This window comes from Epinephelus fuscoguttatus, linkage group LG16 (genome assembly GCF_011397635.1).
Source record: "Epinephelus fuscoguttatus linkage group LG16, E.fuscoguttatus.final_Chr_v1".
NCBI classification, from domain to species: Eukaryota; Metazoa; Chordata; class Actinopteri; order Perciformes; family Serranidae; genus Epinephelus; species Epinephelus fuscoguttatus.
Genome location: NC_064767.1, coordinates 2,005,747 through 2,023,931, shown reverse-complemented (window position 1 = coordinate 2,023,931; position 18,185 = coordinate 2,005,747). Strand labels below are relative to the sequence as shown.

At 42.0% G+C, this 18,185-nt stretch overlaps 1 protein-coding gene across 2 annotated transcripts in view; it reads right to left on the bottom strand.

Moving 5' to 3' along the window:
• Positions 1-332: 332 nt before the first annotated feature.
• LOC125903407 (protein phosphatase 1 regulatory subunit 1C-like) overlaps positions 333-18,185 on the bottom strand; it is a 30,901-nt gene continuing 13,048 nt past the window's right edge. Inside the window, exons 4-7 of one of the 2 annotated variants that reach the window (XM_049600316.1) lie at positions 16,104-16,141; positions 14,219-14,273; positions 7,704-7,907; positions 5,842-6,157 (exon numbers count right to left, since the gene is read on the bottom strand). In XM_049600316.1, the coding sequence (XP_049456273.1) occupies positions 6,102-6,157; positions 7,704-7,907; positions 14,219-14,273; positions 16,104-16,141 (353 nt within the window). In that variant the 3' untranslated portion in view covers positions 5,842-6,101. Of the gene's footprint in view, positions 468-5,841; positions 6,158-7,703; positions 7,908-14,218; positions 14,274-16,103; positions 16,142-18,185 lie in introns of those variants that run through there. The other variant, XM_049600318.1, reaches the window with a different exon arrangement.

The following is an 18,185-nucleotide window of genomic DNA, read 5'->3' as shown; positions in this document are numbered from 1 at the left end:
TTGGCTGCACTGTAGTAGCTAGCAGGAAAACCAAATATAAACAAACTTTTATAGATTCTTTTGAATAACGTTTAACTGTATTTAAAAGACGACATTTGTGACGCTGATGTTTGTTGTTTCACAGCTTTAGAACAAGTTACTCCAAGGTTCACGAGTTTCCCGCCAAAAGTCTTCAAATGTCGGCTGTTTGAGGTGACCTGTTGTGATGGCAGTGAGCGGTTATCAGTCTGCTGCTTTGGTTGAAGGGGAAATTCCACCACATGTGAACTAAACAGGGCAAACACAGGTGTTAATTTTTGTAAGTGTGACACTCAGAGGTTAGACAGTAGAGTCAGTCTGTGTCTGTTGGTTTGTATCAAAGATAAAATGGCAGCCTCTTTAGTGCTCAGATTTCCTTGATCTGGATCAGTCGTCCTGCGCGTTGGCTTCCTCCTCGTCCTCCTCAGGTACAGAGCCTTTCAGCTTACCTACAAACACAGACGTGACTCAAATTAACAATATTGAATGGATTGATTATTGGTTCCAAGATACTCCTTAAATTCCTTAAAAACCCAGAGTAGCGATGATCTGGCTCTCACAACTTTACGCCTGTTGGGGTACTGGCAGGATAATTAACAGGAAATTACATGTTTTATACTTAAACATACTACTCCCAGAGCGGTGACCAGATCCATCTCAAATTTGGTCACACAACTTTATTGACACAGCACCTTTCAGACAAACATGCAGCCCGAAGTGCTTCAATGGAAAAACTGGAATGATGGACAGAATTTAAAGGAAAACACAAAGAACTGAACATTAAGTTTTTCTGAGACGAGAAAATTACAAGTCAATGAAATATTAAAAAACCAAACCAAACAAAACTAACAAACAAAAAAAGATGATTAAAAATCCACAGAATAAAAAGAAAGTATATAAACAGGGAGGATACAGATAAAACTTGACTGTGATGTTCCTCCAGATTAAATGGCAGATTCATCACATGCAGTTTTGCCAAAACCTTCCTATTTAAAATTACTATTTACTATTAATGACTATTTCCACAGAGAAGCCAACCCAGCCTGTTCAGAGAGCCAGTCCACCTGACCTGCAATTTCTTACTTTGATTTTCGGAGTGATTTTGAATCCAGCCCTCAGTGTGTTGATGATTTTGGTTCCCACTGACTGTTGTTTCGTCATTTTGTTCTAACTAAACTGTTCAAGACATTCACAAAATAAAAGGAGCTGTTAGCAGTAGAGGGTGAGCAGCACAAAATCCCTCTAATAAATCCTGTTTCCAGCTGCACGTCAGACGCAGCATCAACAGGAAATACCTGCTAAATCCTCGAAGAAGAGCACGAAGCAGGCAGAAGTGTAATCAATCACTTTCAAGTAATTTAAGCCCAGGTGCTGAAATTGCAAACACATGCATAATGAGACTGAGGGTCTGAAGTCGAACCAGAAGATTGTGCGTTCCACCAGCCGTTACAGTCGATCCCATTCTCTCTTTCCTTCCCTTTTGTTCTTGGTGCAGCTCATCCCATCTGTGGATGGTTTACCTCTCAGGGCCATGTGATGAACACATGTTGCATAAAGCGCACACTCATTCACAAACACACAGAGACGTTCAGCTGTTAATGCAGTGACGGGGGAGGCTGATCTCCAAACAGTAGGGTCACACAGATGTGAGGGAGGCAGCCTGTAATGTTCATTAATTGCTGTATAAATGCTGCACACAAACAAAACATTGTGTCCTTACTTTAATCTTCTACTCTGTAATGTTTTAATCTCTTAATGCTCGTCCCACTCCTCTGTTCGTCTGTGCTGCCACTCATTTGGTTTTCATGTTACATTTTTTAGGTCAGAGGGTTCAGATGACCCCAAAGGCCCCGGATGGTCCGTGTTAGGGTGTGTTAGGGTGTTTGTACCATTGGTGGAGCTGGATCAGGGTAGCTATCAGACTTTTTACTACACTTCATTCGACTTCTCCATATTGTCCTATAATCTTTTCACTTATTATCCGTACACTGCTTTTTTTGGCACTTTAGGTCTGAATTCTTCAACGTAAACTTCACTGAAACATCAAAATGTTTAACACAATTAGAAGTTGTCGCTGCTAGGTTCAGTGTTCATAACTTTTAATATTTTCTGAACTAGAAAGAGAAAGTTTTTTGTCAGATTTAGACGCATGGAATTTTCTTGCTTTTTGCAACTCATCCTCACTGCGACCTCGTCACATGTACACGTTTGGTCATGGACTTTCCACGTCGGCAAGGTACCCTGGGTGTGTTCAGCCTGTTACATGCGTTGTCTGTTTTAAAAACACACTTCTGTTTCACAGGAAATGTCCAGTTTGCATACATGTGTTTGGATTTAGGAAAAAAGAACAAGGTTTAGCTTAACAATCTCACAGGAAGATAACACTGACCTCCCAGGTGAAAGTCGGTGACTGTTGGACCCATCCACCACTTCTTACGCTCACCCTATTCGGACTTTCGCCGCCTTAACTTTCATTGTTTTCCCTCCGACACTCCGAGGCAACATTGCAAATACAGTCAGGTCCATAATTATTTGGACAATGATACAGTTGTCGTCATTTTGGCTCTGTACACCACCACAATGGGTTTTAAATGAAACAATGAATACCTGCTTAAAGTGCAGACTCTCAGCTTTCATTTAAGGCTTTTTTCAAAAATGTAGTATGAACCGTGTAGGAATGACAACCATTTCTTCACACAGTCCCCCAACTTTAAGGGCTCATAAGTATTTGGACAAACTAACATAATCATCAATTAAACAGTCAGTTTTAATACTTGGTTGCAAATCCTTTACAGTCAATGACTGCCTGAAGTGTTGGACACATAGGCATCACCAGATGCTGGGTTTCTTCCCTGGTGATGCTCTGCCAGCCCTTTACTGCAGCCGTCTGCACTTCCTGCTTGTGTTTTGGGTGTTTTGCCCTCAGTTTTGGCTTCAGCAAGAGAAACGCATGCTCAATTGGATTCAGGTCAGATGATATGACTTGGCCATTGCACAACATTCCACTTCTTTGCATGAAAAATGTCTTTGGTTGCTTTCGCAGTATGCTTCAGGTCATTGTCCATCTGCACTGTGAAGCATCGTCCAATGAGTTTTGAAGCATTTAGTTGAATCTGAGCAGATAATGGTGCCCCAAACACTTCAGCTTTCATCCTGCTGCTCTTGTCAGCAAGACAAGACTTCACTAGAATAAATACAGAGGGTTTATCACAAGATGCAAACCATTGGTTAGCCTTAAAAATGGAAGGCCAGATTAGAGTTTGTCAAAAACCATCTAAAAAGCCTGTACAGTTGTGGAACAGCTTACTATGGACAGATAAGACAAAGATCAACTACCAGAATGATGGGAAGACAAGAGAAGGAAGAAGGGAAGGAACTGCTCATGATCCAAAGCACACCACCTCATCAGTGAAGCATGGTGGAGGTATGTTGTTATGTCATGGCTATGTATGGCTGCCAGTGGAGCTGGTTCTCTTGTATTTATTGATGTTGTGACTGCTGGCAAGAGCAGCAGGATGAAAGCTGAAGTGTTTGGGGCACCATTATCTGCTCAGATTCAACCAAATGCTTCAAAACTCATTGGACGATGCTTCACAGTGCAGATGGACATTGACCTGAAGCATACTGCAAAAGCAACCAAAGACATTTTTAAGGCAAAGAAGTGGAATGTTGTGCAATGGCCAAGTCATATCATCTGACCTGAATCCAACTGAGCATGCGTTTCTCTTGCTGAAGCCAAAACTGAGGGCAAAACACCCAAAACACAAGCAGGAAGTGCAGACGGCTGCAGTAAAGGGCTGGCAGAGCATCACCAGGGAAGAAACCCAGCATCTGGTGATGCCTATGTGTCCAACACTTCAGGCAGTCATTGACTGTAAAGGATTTGCAACCAAGTATTAAAACTGACTGTTTAATTGATGATTATGTTAGTTTGTCCAAATACTTATGAGCCCTTAAAGTCGGGGGACTGTGTGAAGAAATGGTTGTCATTCCTACACGGTTCATACTACATTTTTGAAAAAAGCCTTAAATGAAAGCTGAGAGTCTGCACTTTAAGCAGGTATTCATTGTTTCATTTAAAACCCATTGTGGTGGTGTACAGAGCCAAAATGACGACAACTGTATCATTGTCCAAATAATTATGGACCTGACTGTAACAGGGATTGGCTGCACATCACACCAAACGTCAAAGGACGGCTTTTTCATTGATGTCTGTCACTTAAAGTCACTGCCCAAGCGCCAGATTTCAATGATTTCAGAGTGAGACCGGATAAGTTTTTATTGTTCTGCCACTTTTTGGCACTGAAGCGGCTCCACATTGTTCAACATAGAAACTTCATTCATTAAATATGTTAACCCTTTGAAACCTGGAGCAACATCACTTTTCTTGTGCTCAAGCCTTTGAACCCTGAGCTGGTCGGTGCAATTTATTTCAAAAACATGGGAAAACAGACAGTGAGCAGCTTGGTAAGAAATCTCCCACAAATAGCAAAAATTAATAGATTTAGAAAATATTTTTTTAAAAACTGGGGAAAAAGTATAATTATTATTACATATTTAAAGTTATGGTACAGAATTATTAATTTTTAAGCACTTTTCCAGGTTTTTAACTTTCTTTTCTTTTTTTTTTTAAATAATAATAATAATAATTTCCTTGTTTTTAATTTTTTCTTTTCACTAATTTCTTGCATTTTTTTGCATCATTTCTTCTTTCATTGCTCAGTACCTTCTTCCCATGTTTTTGAAAGAAATCAAGCCAATATGGTTTCAAAGGGTTGAACACAGTTCTCATACCTGTAATTCTTCCTGACATAATGTTTTCCAGGATTTTTGGCCCCATTCTAATCTCCATTTTAGTCTCACGTGGCAGCAGAGGAGGGCTCACCTTTGGTGGGGTGTATTTCTTCGAGCTTCACGTTGTTGAGCTTTCAGTTGTAGTAGGTGTTTCAGGGGACGTGTTTTTCACAGTGGACAAAGTCTTAGTTCAACTACCTGCAGCAACAGCATTCTTGTCATCTTTCCTTCTGACAAAATCAAAGTAATGGGAATATTTCCAGCTGCTTAGATAAGTGTTTCCATCTTCATAATTAGCTTGTTGCTTTGTGATGTGCCTGTGCAGCGCGAGCGAAAATGAGTCCGCTGATGTGATGTTGTACTTCAAGTCAGTAGTGATGTGATAAGAAAAGTAACATTGTAACAAGTCGTTTGGTTTTGGGATAACTGTGATATTATTACTACACGATGCTGGAAAAAGTAATTTTATTACTTAGATGAAAGTATGGGGACCAAGTAAGTGATTATTGATGTGGGCCTCAGAGAACAATGAACTGTCCAGGATGACACAATGTCTCTTTGGGGTTATCAGTGGTCAGAGAAACTATGCAGTTTAGCCAAAGTTGATTTAGTACCCACAAGAAGAAGCTCAGTTTTATCACTGTTATGTTTGAGGAAGTTATACGAAAGCCAACATTTATTATCCAATAAGCAGTCAGAAAGGGAAGTGGGTGGAAGTAGGCTTGGTGGACAGATAGAGCTGGGTGTCATCAGCATAGCAGTGGAATTAAAAGTCAGATTTTCTGAAGATATGGCCAAGAGGTAGAAGGTAGATAATAAATAAAAGGGGACCTAAGATGGAGCCCTGAGGAACACCACTAGTAACTGGAAAAGAGTTGGATCTGCGGCCAAGAAGACATCATTTAAACCAGTCAAGAGCAGCGCCAGTGATACCGACGGTAACTATTTTCTCTCTGGTCTCTAGATAAAGAATACTCAGACATTCAGTAAATGTTTCATTATATTACATCTTTATTCACAGCCGTTTCTACACAAGCAAAACCATCAGTGTCACCTACAGTAATTTGAATTTAGAGTGATTCAGTACATTCAACTAAAATCTCTCTGTATCTGTTTGTGTGCATGAAAGAGACGGAGGTTGCCAAATGAAAACATACAGTATTAATTATTAACGTGAGCAGCAGGAGGGTGAAGAAGCAGTGTGTTAGTGGGATCAGATGGACAGCAGTGAGGAAGAGGAGGAAAGGTTGGTTACTGAGAGACAAAGAGATGAAGGTAGGCGAAGAAGGCTATCGGGAAACGGAGTCGGGACTGGATGCGTCCTTTTTGTGGTCACATGACAAATCTGAGAAAAGGGGGGAGAAGGGGGGGGGGGTTGAGAAAGGGAAGAAAATGGAAAGATGGTGCAAAGCCACAAGAAAGAGAGAGAAGAGTTAGTGCTGTTAGCAGTGATGAGGTTCACAGAAATCAGACTGTTGAAATGTCAACGTATTAGTAACAGACTGAGTGTGTGTGTGTGTGTGTGTGTGTGTGTGTGTGTGTGTGTGTGTGTGCGTCAGTGTTTATTTTTCAGTAATCAAATTTCAATGCCATATTTTTAGTTTAATTGTACATAGTCTTGAATCTATGCCAATATTTTACACAACCTTAAAGCTGCAATCGTCAACTTTGGTAACTAGAAAGCAGAAAACAGAATCCAGTGATTTCATGTCCTGAGACAAATATGTAGCTTTAGCTGCCAGCTTCATCCGTCTATGGTTTGGTGCTGGACAGGTAGTGTACAGTGGATTTATCAGAGCAGCTCAGGCGTAGTTACGACCCCAGAGAGATCAGAAATGTCCTCAACGCTGCAGAATTTTAATTTAAACCTGATGCAGGTGCTAAAAACGACTCCTTTTTATATAAAATACACCTCCACCTGGAGTAGTATCCAGCTGGCCTTTATCTAGAGCTCGCCAGATATATTTCGGCCGCGCTTTGGAAAGCAGAGCTAGATGGTAAACAAACATGGCAGCACACCGGTAAGGTAAGACAACACGTGTACATGTCGTTTTCTATATGTTCTCTGACATTTATCCTAACGATATGAGGCGGTCTTTGTGGAAAAAAAGCTTGTTTAGTGGACTAACTTTGCACTTGAAGGTTGCCCGTTCACTTACGTTTTAACAGGTCTGACGCTACTATGCCCCCCGGCTGTATCTAGGCTAACGGCTAACATGCTAACTATTATTTTTATGTCACTAGTCACTTGAAACAAATTTAGCACAATAGGAGACAGGTTGAAATAAACCGAAATTTCCCTTTAATTTAAATGGAGTCTGGTGGATTTGTGACGGCAATTTGGGGCCATTTCTGGTTAAACAAAAGGATCTTACTCTTCAACAGAAGGGTCTGTCTCTGTCGTGTGACAAAATACAAACTTTTAATTTTAGCATTACATTTTAATTCATTTGAAGATTGAAGCTTTACTGAGATATAAACTTGTTCTCAATCAGGGTTCATTGAGATGAAGTTGAGTGAAATAATACAGTGGTTGAGATTTAGTGTAAGTTTGCCAATGAAATTAATGTAAGTGTGTGTGTGTGTGTGTGTGTGTGTAAGGCCGACAGTATACTCCAGATGATGTTGAAAATGAAATGTTTGCGCAGTGTTTCGGGCTCACAGCCAAACAGGAGCACTGTGTTTGGTGTTCGTCACCACAAACAGTAACCCTCTAAAACGCACCACTGACAAACAGCGTCATGTTACCGGCTGCTCGTCTCACTTCCTTTTAATGACTCTAGTTTCCTTCAGTCAGATCTGTAGTTGGAGCACCACTGTCAACTTGAGGAACATCAGATTTATCGTGCAGTATATTGTCGGCCACAGCGTGCACGTTTTTCCGTCTTTACCCCCTGAGCTGTTGCTCTCTGCCACTCCTCTCTCCTGATTGGCTAACAGCAGACTCGCCTCATTCCCATTGGCTTCCTCTGGCCCATTGTGATTGTCCCACAGGGAGGCGGTGGCATAGAGCTGTGCTGTGATTGGACTCAGCTGGTCGTCTGTGTCACAGAGCCCCGCCCCCAGAAGGTGCTGCTCCACCCCCAGCTGAAGCTCTGAGGAGAGAAGAGCACCTCTAGTGGAGAGACGCTTCAACTACACACACGATGGGAAAAATCCAGAGTAACGAAATTTGTAATTTAAAAATTATAACTGAATTCAAACCTAGAATGGATAAAAAGACAAAAAAAAATCCAAACGAAGATTAACAAAACAGATGAGCAGCTTCCCCTCAACAACATCTTGTAAAAAAAAAATAAAATAAATAAAATAACGTGGCGGTGTTTAATCGTATGTTTAGGACAGAAGGTCGCTGAGTCAGTGTACAAAATCTCCTGCTGTCCACAGACATTAGCTAGCGCTAGCTAACGAGTTCTGTTATCTTGTTTTAGACGATGGAGGAAGATGATGTGAGTGGTGCGCTGATAAATTGGGAGCGCTGTCTGAATGTAGCGTTGGGTTATCCAGAGCAGCGCACTCTCAGAGTGGCAGAGCGCACTCTGGACACTCTGTCTGTGGAGACGGAGCAGCAGAGCGCCGAGCGGAGTGAATGTGTGATGACACACAATTATATCTATCAGTAAAGCCAGAACCTGATCAATTAACTAAACTTCAAACGTGCCTTATGGCTGGTATACACTCTGCGATTTTGGGCTGTCCCAGACGAAAGATGGCCATCGTGGGAGAAACGTGGCGATATCTTTGGTCGTGGCTCTAAAACGGTGGTCTTACGTCGCACTGTGAGACAGGTTCAAGGACGGCTGTTGTCAACGTCTTGCAGCCAAAGATAATCTGAGATAACATTCTGACGGTGTCAGAAATTTAGGATGACTATCTCACAGTGTGACAGCTGCTACGACCTACGTCTACTAATCAACCAATAGAAATGCAGCACGAAATGACACAATGGTCACTGCGACACCGGCGCTAAACCCAAACAAATGATCGCTTGCCATGGAGGTAAAACGAACAAAAAGAAGTGTGTGGAACTCCCAGAAAGAGGAAAGTTTGGTGGAGCTGTGGCAGCAGAAGCCTTGTTGATTTGATGTTTCCTCCAGCTGCTTTCATGACCGCCAGAAAAAAGACACTGCATGGAAGGAAATTGAGGAGGAACTGCAACTTCCAGGTGAGCAAGCTACCTATGGTGGCGCAGATGGATGACGTACGCTGATGATGTTGCATACTGACGTACGTCGTGACTCAGTAGTAAACGGCCATCGTACAATCTGCACACATCAAACTTGACGTCGTACCAAATTTTATTACATCCACGTCTCACACTGTGCCATGCAGTGGTCTTGTAACATTGCTAAAATCGCACAGCGTATAGAGGACATCAAAGACATAAAAACCTTGATGAACTGATGTTAAATTCAGACAAAACTCAAGTTACTGTTCTCGGCCCCAAACAATTCAGAAGCTGTCTATCTGAAGATATTGTTTCTCTGGATGGCTTCTGTCTTTAACTCCCATTTAAAACAAACCTCACAGACTGCGTTCTTTCATTTGCGCAATATTGCAAAAATTAGGTCTGTCCTGTCTGAAGAAGACGCAGAAAATTTGATCCACACGTTCGATACCTCTAAACTGGATTACTGCATTTCCTTATTATCAGGAAGAGGGATCCCTCCTCTGTTGCTCTTCCTGAGCTTTCTACCACTTTTTCCTCTATTAAAGGGTTTTTTTGGGGAGTTTTTCCTGATCAGCTGTGAGGGTCATAAGGACAGAGGGATGTCGTATGCTGTAAAGCCCTGTGAGGCAAACTGTGATTTGTGATATTGGGCTTTATAAATAAAATTGAATTGATTGAGGCACGTTTAAAAATAAAATAACAGTTTGAATAGAAACTACATGTCACCCTGATCATAAAAGATATTGTGAGAATAAAAGCTAATTACATTAATAAAACATTTTTGTCTGGTTCTGCAGTATGTAGCTGGAAGCATTTGGTGCGTAGGCAGTTACTCACGAGGCTATTAGCTAACTGGCCTACACACACACACACACACACACACACACACACACACACACTCAGACGGGATCAATAAAAGAAAAGCTTTTACTGTCTCCACTTCCCGGAACTCAGCGCTGCACTCACTGGTGGAGAGCTCTGCACACACACACACACACACACACACACACACACACACACACACACGCTGATATACAGCATGTTTTTCTTCCTATCTGTCCTCCTTTCCTTTAACCCCCCCCCCCCCCCCCAAAAAAACGAACAAAATAAATAAAAAACAAAAACACCTACAGACTGATTATAAAGACTTCTCTGTCCCACACACACTCACACACACAGATCTGAAGTCAAACACAGACTGTAGAGGAGATGAAGGTTGTGTTACGTCAGCCTCTGTAAAGTGTTGCTGTAGCAGAGCTGCTTCCTCTGTAACACTTGTATAAATTATTCAGAGCAGGCGATGATAACAAAATGACAACAACAACAACAACAACAACAAAGTCTTTTAGAGATAAAAGCCGTCAGACAGGTGCTCTGACGTGAAGACGCTCCTCAAAACATCACAACAGTGTTCAGTAGTGCAGAGACAGAACAGAACACAACTTATATAAAACCTGCAACAGTCAACAAACACACACACACACACACACACACACACACACACACACACTGCTGCCAATAAAATATTAACAAACAAATTAACAGTAGGTTATTACAGTAACTAATTTTAATATCATAAATCCAACTGTCTCCAGAGTTATCAGAGGGAGCTGTCTTTGCTTCTGTTGCACTTTGTATCAGCACAAATCAGCAGTTTTATCACATTAAAGCTACGTGTAGAATTTTAAAGTTTCAGACTGTCCAGGTGAACAGAGCAAAAAGTATAGATATCACTTCTGTTGATTACTTACATGTAGACAGTTATCATTATTATTATTATTAATTATGAATTTATTTATTGATGTTTTTATTTAACATAAAACAACAGGCCCATATTTGAGACAGGCCTTTAATTCCTCTCACACAAAACTGTTGTTCAGCAAAGATCAGGAAATACAGTCTATTTTTTTTTTATTTAAACCAGTATGAACTGCAACAGAGGAAAGTAAGGAACCTAGCCTGGAAATCTAGACTCAAATCTAGAAAGATTTTGAGTCTGGCCCTCAGTGATACACCCTTCCTACCCAAGGGGCCGCACTAACTGAGGCATATTAATTGCCGTTGCATGCAATTGGATAGATCGATATCCAGTCCAGGGGTCGCGTTAACCGGATATTCTCGGTCATTGACCAGTTTTTTACAACAATGACCGTAAAATCTGAAGGCCGTCGGTCATTTTGACCAGTTGCAATTACCACCAAGTGGGCAGGGGAGTGCACAGTCAGTGGTTTAAGTGGCTGCCGTTTTCACACTGCAGAGAAAAAGTCATTCATCTGCTTCATGTAGCGTTGTTGACATAACGCCCTGGACACACCAGACACGGAACCGAAGCACGACGAAAAAGTCTAGCGCAACGTCTGATCCAGTCAGAGCAAAAAACAAGGTGACATATTCATTGCACTAAGCCCCATGTGTTTGCCGATCAGTGGGGCTAACTGATATATTATGCTTTTGCTGTATCCCATCGTCAAAATGGCAAAAACGTCCTTCCTGGAAGTGAAGGCTTCTAGGGCAGTCTTCTGTTCCTCTCGTGTGTATTTGGCTTAGTGTTTCTTCCAAAGCTAAACTGAATGGACGCGGTCCTTCGGCAGCTGCCATCTTGGCTGTTTACTTTTAGATTCCTACAGCGCAGCGCTGTCCTCATCATGTTACGCCCGCCCAGAGCCCGCCTCTGTCAGATAGACTGATCTGATTGGTCTGATGGTGATTCACCAGGCTCTGCTCGTCGGGGCCAGATCCCCGTGCAGAGCACATTTGAATTTGCTAGGGGCGGGGCATCTGGATTTCCAGGTTATAAGGAACCACCTTTGTGAACAGACTGTCATTAAAACTTTATGTCGTGGTTCACAAAAACATATTAAAGCTTAAATATTGAATTAATACACAAACACGTGTCCGGTGATGTTCAGCAACCAGCAACACAGTTTCAGACTAAGTGACCAAACACTTCTTCAGGGAACCGGTTCAGATGATAAATTTCAGAGGTCATATTTACTCTCTTTTGTCACTCTTACCTATGTGAGTCACATCAGAATATCACACTCACATATAGAGTATTGAATGTAGCACAAATGACTCTTTTAAGGTGATTTCACACCTTTCCATGCACTATTTGTCATTCAAACTAATCGTGCATGTGGATATTGGATTGTTTATGTATCAGTTTCTTAAAAAAAATTAGCCTTTAGATAACATATCAATTATGATGTAATTTCTCAAACCTGTGAGCAAATCCCAGGAAATAAAAGATAACAGAAGTAAAAGAGGAAGCCTGGGAGGCAACTAGGGGCCCCATAGTTAAAAAAAAACAACCCATCAGAAGTAATCGCTGTACAAACACCACCCTCCCCCCGTCACCCTGACAGCTCTGACACTGACAGATACTGAAGACTTGAAGAAACACAAGTGAAGGGTGAAGCTGGAAATAGTGTCAGACAACAGAAAGACTTAAAATGAAACCAAACAAACAGAAATTCAATAAGAAAAGCAAACATATAGAAGTCTGAGGAATCAGGAGATGGGTGTGTACACAGCTGCAACAAATCCACCAGTGCATGACATGACAGACCCTGAAGCACAGAGTCAGAGGACGTTCTTACTGAGGTATTCATCACATCTATAGCTCTGAACAAATCACATAAAACCACACACATATACTGAGTGATAAAGCAGCTGCAGAGGGCATCTGTTAAAAAGAAAAACCTTCTTTATTCTCATTTATTTGATATTTAGCTGCTTAGATCATGTTTTCCAACAGTGTTCAGACTGTTGGCCCCGTCACGCCTTAAATTAGATTGACCGCACCTTGTTTCTAAAAGACACAAGACGTGTCCGTTCCTAATGATCCAGAATTAAAGATTTTTAGCGTGAAAGATATGCTGTGACTTTAATGAAAGAAATAAAAAACATCAACAGTGGACTGAGTCTTTCTGCACTCACTGACATTTCAGCCCTGTTTCCACCAAGCAGTTCAGTTCAGTTCAGTTCAGTTCACATTGTTTCTGTCTCCACAGTGAAAGTTGTGGATGGTCCCAACAGAAGCGTTCCTTAGCGTCCCCATGTTTGGTCCCCCCTCTGTTGGGGTACCTAGCACACAGATCTGGTACTAAAAGGTGGCGCTAGAAACCCTGCAGTCTGATTGGTCAGTAGAGGACGCTCACTCTGGTTTTATGTAACCTCTGTTCATACATCAGTGAACTACAACTATAAAATGAAAGAGAAAAAAATCACTTCATTCACTGGGCCGACTGCCGGCAACTTTTAAGGTGGAACGTTAACTTGTAATGTTACTCAATGCATGAGTTGATGACGTGAATCCATCAGCACACCTTAAATTTCACTGTGACAACTTTGACCATCACTTTAGTTTTTATATGACACACACTTTTAGTAATGACTTTAAAAATATAGATTCATTTGGAGCGGATTATGTGAAGGTCATATATTCTAATCCTCACTTCCTGTGGGCTACAGCAACACTAAACCCCTGAGCTTGCCTGAGAAGGACTAAATGCACAAAGCTGCTATTTTGAAATATCCCATGGAGAGAGACTCTCACTGCAGCCTGTTCTATTTTGTTGTGAAAATGTGGGCGTGCAGCCTCGTTCTGTGGACGATAAACCAGGTGCAGACTTCCATCTGTGTCACCGCTGATGAGGAAATACAGCGAGTGCTGGACGGAGCAGTGAGTGACAACAACCCCGCCCACATTTAAGAGGACTGTCTGAACACACCGAGGGTCTAGGTACCATGTCTGAAGGCTTACTGCTGGTTCCACAGGTGCTGGACTGAAAGGGTTTGGTGGAGACAAGGCTTTAAATGCAGCTTGTCAGAGAAGTAGAAACTTTTCTATCAGTGCTGCCATGTTTTAAGATTGCATTGCAAACTTGTCTTCATTAGATAGGACAGGTACAGTGTGACGGGGGCAGACATGCATCAAAGAGGCCGTAGGTTGGAATGTAACCCATGGCCACTGCGGCAAGGACACAGCCTGTACTTGGGGTGCCCACTCTACCAGGTGAGCTAGTGGGAACCCCAAGTTTTAAATTCTTGTAGCAGTGTCTTTGTTGTCTCTGACATTATTTGCTGCAGGTACTCTGCATCCTCCACATGATCCTCAAGGGGAAATGGATTCATGTCACTCTCCTTGCACAGAGCGTGTTCTCTACACTCTCGGATATCGTGTACAGTTTGCTAAGTCTCGTGAGACCAGGCTGAAAACTGTTCTGTGATTACCTTTCATGGTGGGCGGGGCGTAGGTGCTCTGCTTCCTCTGAGAGGAATCTGAAGCCTGCACAACAGAGGGGAAAAACTTGTTATAATCTGACCCTAGAACAGTTTCACCACACCATGCTGATTTACATATTATTAAAAAAAGGTTCAGTAAAGGATGATTTAAAAATATTCTAATCCAGTGTACTAACAGATATAATGTGAGCAGTTATGTAACGTTGCTTGTAAATAAAAACAAATATCCAACAGGAGACAGGATAAACAACAGTGTCTTCCTGATCTTATTATAGTGAAACCATATTGACTTTTCAGACCAGCCATCACTGATCTGGCAGATTGTCCCTTGAGTCTCTGCTGTGGCCTTTTAACTCTTTAATGTCCTCACTAAGACAAAGCAATTTTATCTGCAATAATAACAAGCAATGTTTTGTTTTTTAACAGGCTCCCTATTTTTGAAGTGAAGGCCTCGACCAAACAGTTGTGAAACATAAAGAATAAATCCAAACTACAAACCCTCTACTGCAGGGGTGTACAAACGTTTTTGAATGGGGGCCAGATAAAACAACGTGAAAATACCTGGGGGGCAAATGATTCTCGCATCAATTGCAACCATTTTTACCTTTTAATGAACCATTACTACTTGATGCCTGTCTACAAACTGTATGATAGTCCTATCATTCAGTACATTTACATGATACTTGAAAAAAAACAAATTATTGCCTTAATCCGACTATAACTGGAAAACTGAAGTGCATGTAAATGCGTTACTCCAACTAATATCGGAGTTCTTCAACTCAGTAACGCGTACATTACATACGAGATGAACAAAGCTGTACGATTATCCATCTTGCTGTTGTTCGAAAATGCCGGTCTGCTGCCTGACTCCAGTTGTTTATTATTAAGTGACGTAATATGTCAACCGGAAAGGGGGCCGTATTAACCCGCTGAAACGCTGCATATCGCCACCTAGTGGTGAGGAGGACACGTTCCCGTCAGTAATTCAATTTTCTCAGTTGCATGTAAACTGGGACAAGGACAGAAGTCCGATTAGACGCCAAAATCGAATTTTGAGCATAGCTCGATTAAGCTGTGCATGTAAACGTACTGATTGTGAGATGAAGGGTAAAAATGCGATTAACCATTATTGTGTAAAGGGCCACATATGGTATATTTTGAAAGTCAAGCCGAGGGCCGATTAAAATTGGCCCCCGGGCCAGACTTTGGACATGCCTGCTCTACTGTAACGCTTGTAATATCCTCCTGAGACCCTGTGTCCTATGAGGATGTCACATTTTGGGTTTACTTGACCTTATACTTCATTCGACTTAACCTAGACCTGTTGTCCTCATTCGGGGACAGGGACATCTAGTGGTAGTAAGAGCACAATACATGGATCCATGTAAAAACAAGATGGCAGCCACTCTGCCAAGTCAGTGCCGACCCCGACACAAAAGTAGAGAAGGTCTAAAACCTGATCAGTTTATGGCTGAAACTTGTTTATTAGGAAGTACTTGTTTGAGGACACTGGCACTTTCTTATCATTGAGGTTTGTTTTTTTATACTTATCGGGTCCTACTGATCCCAGATAGCTAGGAGAAATCAACGTATCATCGTCTCATTTGAGGACTTCTTATCGTATCTTATAATAATAATACAAATAGGACAAAGATAACTCAATGACAGAAAATGTTGGTGAAAGATGACCAGAGATGATTGGTCATGGACCAACGTGTCATCTGTCATGTCTGCTGGCAAAGCCATTGACAGATTTTATGACTCTATAATTACCTAATGTGACATAGTGACTGTAGGAACAAACAAAATTGTTGTGAGGTCTGCAGCAGACTGTTCACCTGCATCTGTACGTATAAACAACATGAATACAAACCTGTGCCTCTCCGCTGGCGTTGTGTTGATCTCCACCATCTGCAGAGAGAGAGATGAGATGGCAGCAGTGAGCTCTTTCTGCTTTTATTAATTTGACATTTGAATATTTATAACTTCGCACATCGCTGTTTCTGAATCTGCACGACAGATGTTTTTAAACCCCACAAACACAAGCCCGGGGATCGAACAGTGTCACTGGATCTGATAGGTCAAACCACGTTGATGAAGTTGGGTTGTGGGCTTTCATAGTCTTGTTTCTTCCTTCCTGTTTACTACTACTACTTTGAGAGTACAGTTTGTTCTGGAACAACAGCGTGTTAAAGGCATACTGTGCAGGATTTTCCTTAAAGTGGAAACAAAACAAACAAATAATATATCGACTCACACAAAAGTAATTCCTCTCAGTTATCACTTATGACCCACGAGCCATGTGTGGTGTTGTCTGTATCTGCAGAGACCTGCCCTCTGCCTGTATTTTCTTATTTTCCATCTTGTTTGGTTTGTTTGGGACGTTCGGACGAATTTCCCCAAGGGAACAATAAAGGATATCGTATTGTATAGGTATGTGTATACTGTCAAACTATAGGTGGTGGTGTGCAGCCATCAACCAAGCCCGAAGCTTGGTCTCTACATAAACAGTCTCTGTCTCTGTCTCTGTCTCTTCCCTCTGCTCTATGGATACAAGCTGCAGGTCTGTTTGTCTGTTTCACTGAGCAGAGATCCTGCTTGAGACGAGATTTAAAGGCGTGAACAGAGTCAGCTGATCCAATGCTCAGTGGGAGGCTGTTCCAGAGCCTTGAAAAGGCTTGATTACCCTTTGTCTTTAACCTGGACTCTGGAACAGTTAGAAGACCCAGACCAGCAGACCTGAGGGGCCTGTTTGGACACCAGGGTGTCAGAGAAGCTCAGATCATTGAGAGCCTTGTATGTGATTAAAATGGACTCTAACAGAGACTGGACGCTAAAATAAATGTGATGTGTGAGGATCATTAGCTGCTGAATTTTGAACAGTTTGGAGCTGATGAGTAACTCAACTGTTTAGGCAGCTGAACGAGGCATTACAGTGATCAAGGCGGGAGGATATTAGAGCATGTATAATGTTCTCTGTGTTACCAAAGAACAGAAGTGACCTACATTTGGAGATGTTCCTCAGCTGGTGCAAACAGGACTGGACTACGTTCTTCACATGTTGCTCCAGGCTCAAATTACCGTCTAGAATAACACCCAGACTTTTTGCAGCTGATTTTGCGTTGGGAGTGAGGGGGCCGAGGAGTGGTTGAATTTGTTTTGAGATGTGTTCAGGGCCGACGATGAGAACTTCTGTCTTTTCAAGTTTTGGGACATCCAGCTTTTTATGTCATACAGGCAACTATGAGGAGAAGTTAATTTACTGGTGTCAGAGGGTTTAAAAGTCAGGTGGAGCTTTGTATCATCCATGTAGCTATGCAAAGACATATGATGACATATTATCTGTCCCAGGGGGAGCATGTACATTGTGACCAGAGCAGGTCCCAAAACTGATCCTTGTGGTATTCCAAGTTTTGACCGAGCAGTTCCTGAGGAAAATACCCCAATGGAGACAAAAAGTGTCCTGTTGGTTATATACACTCAGCGGCCACTTTATTAGGTACACCTTGCTGGTACCAGGTTGGACCCCCTTCTTTATTCCTAGTGTCACAAATTCAACAAGGTGCTGGAAATATTCCTCAGAGACGTTGGTCCATATAAGTAGCCATCAGAAGATGGGTACACTGTGGTCATAAAGGGATGGACACGCTCAGCAACAATACTCAGGTAGGCTGTGGTGTTTAAACCATGCTCAGTTGGTACTAAGAAAATCTCCCCCACACCATTACACCACCAGCAGCAGCAGCAGCCTGAAGCGTTGATACAAGGCAGGATGGATCCATGCTTCCATCTGAATGTGGTTTTTCCAATCTTCTATTGTCCAGTTTTGGTGAGAAAACCCGTGTGAATTGTAGCCTCAGTTTCCTGTTGTTAGCTGACAGGAGTGGCACCTGGTGTGGTCTTCTGCTGCTGTAGCCCATCTGCTTCAAGGTTGGACAAGGTGTTGTTGCTTCAG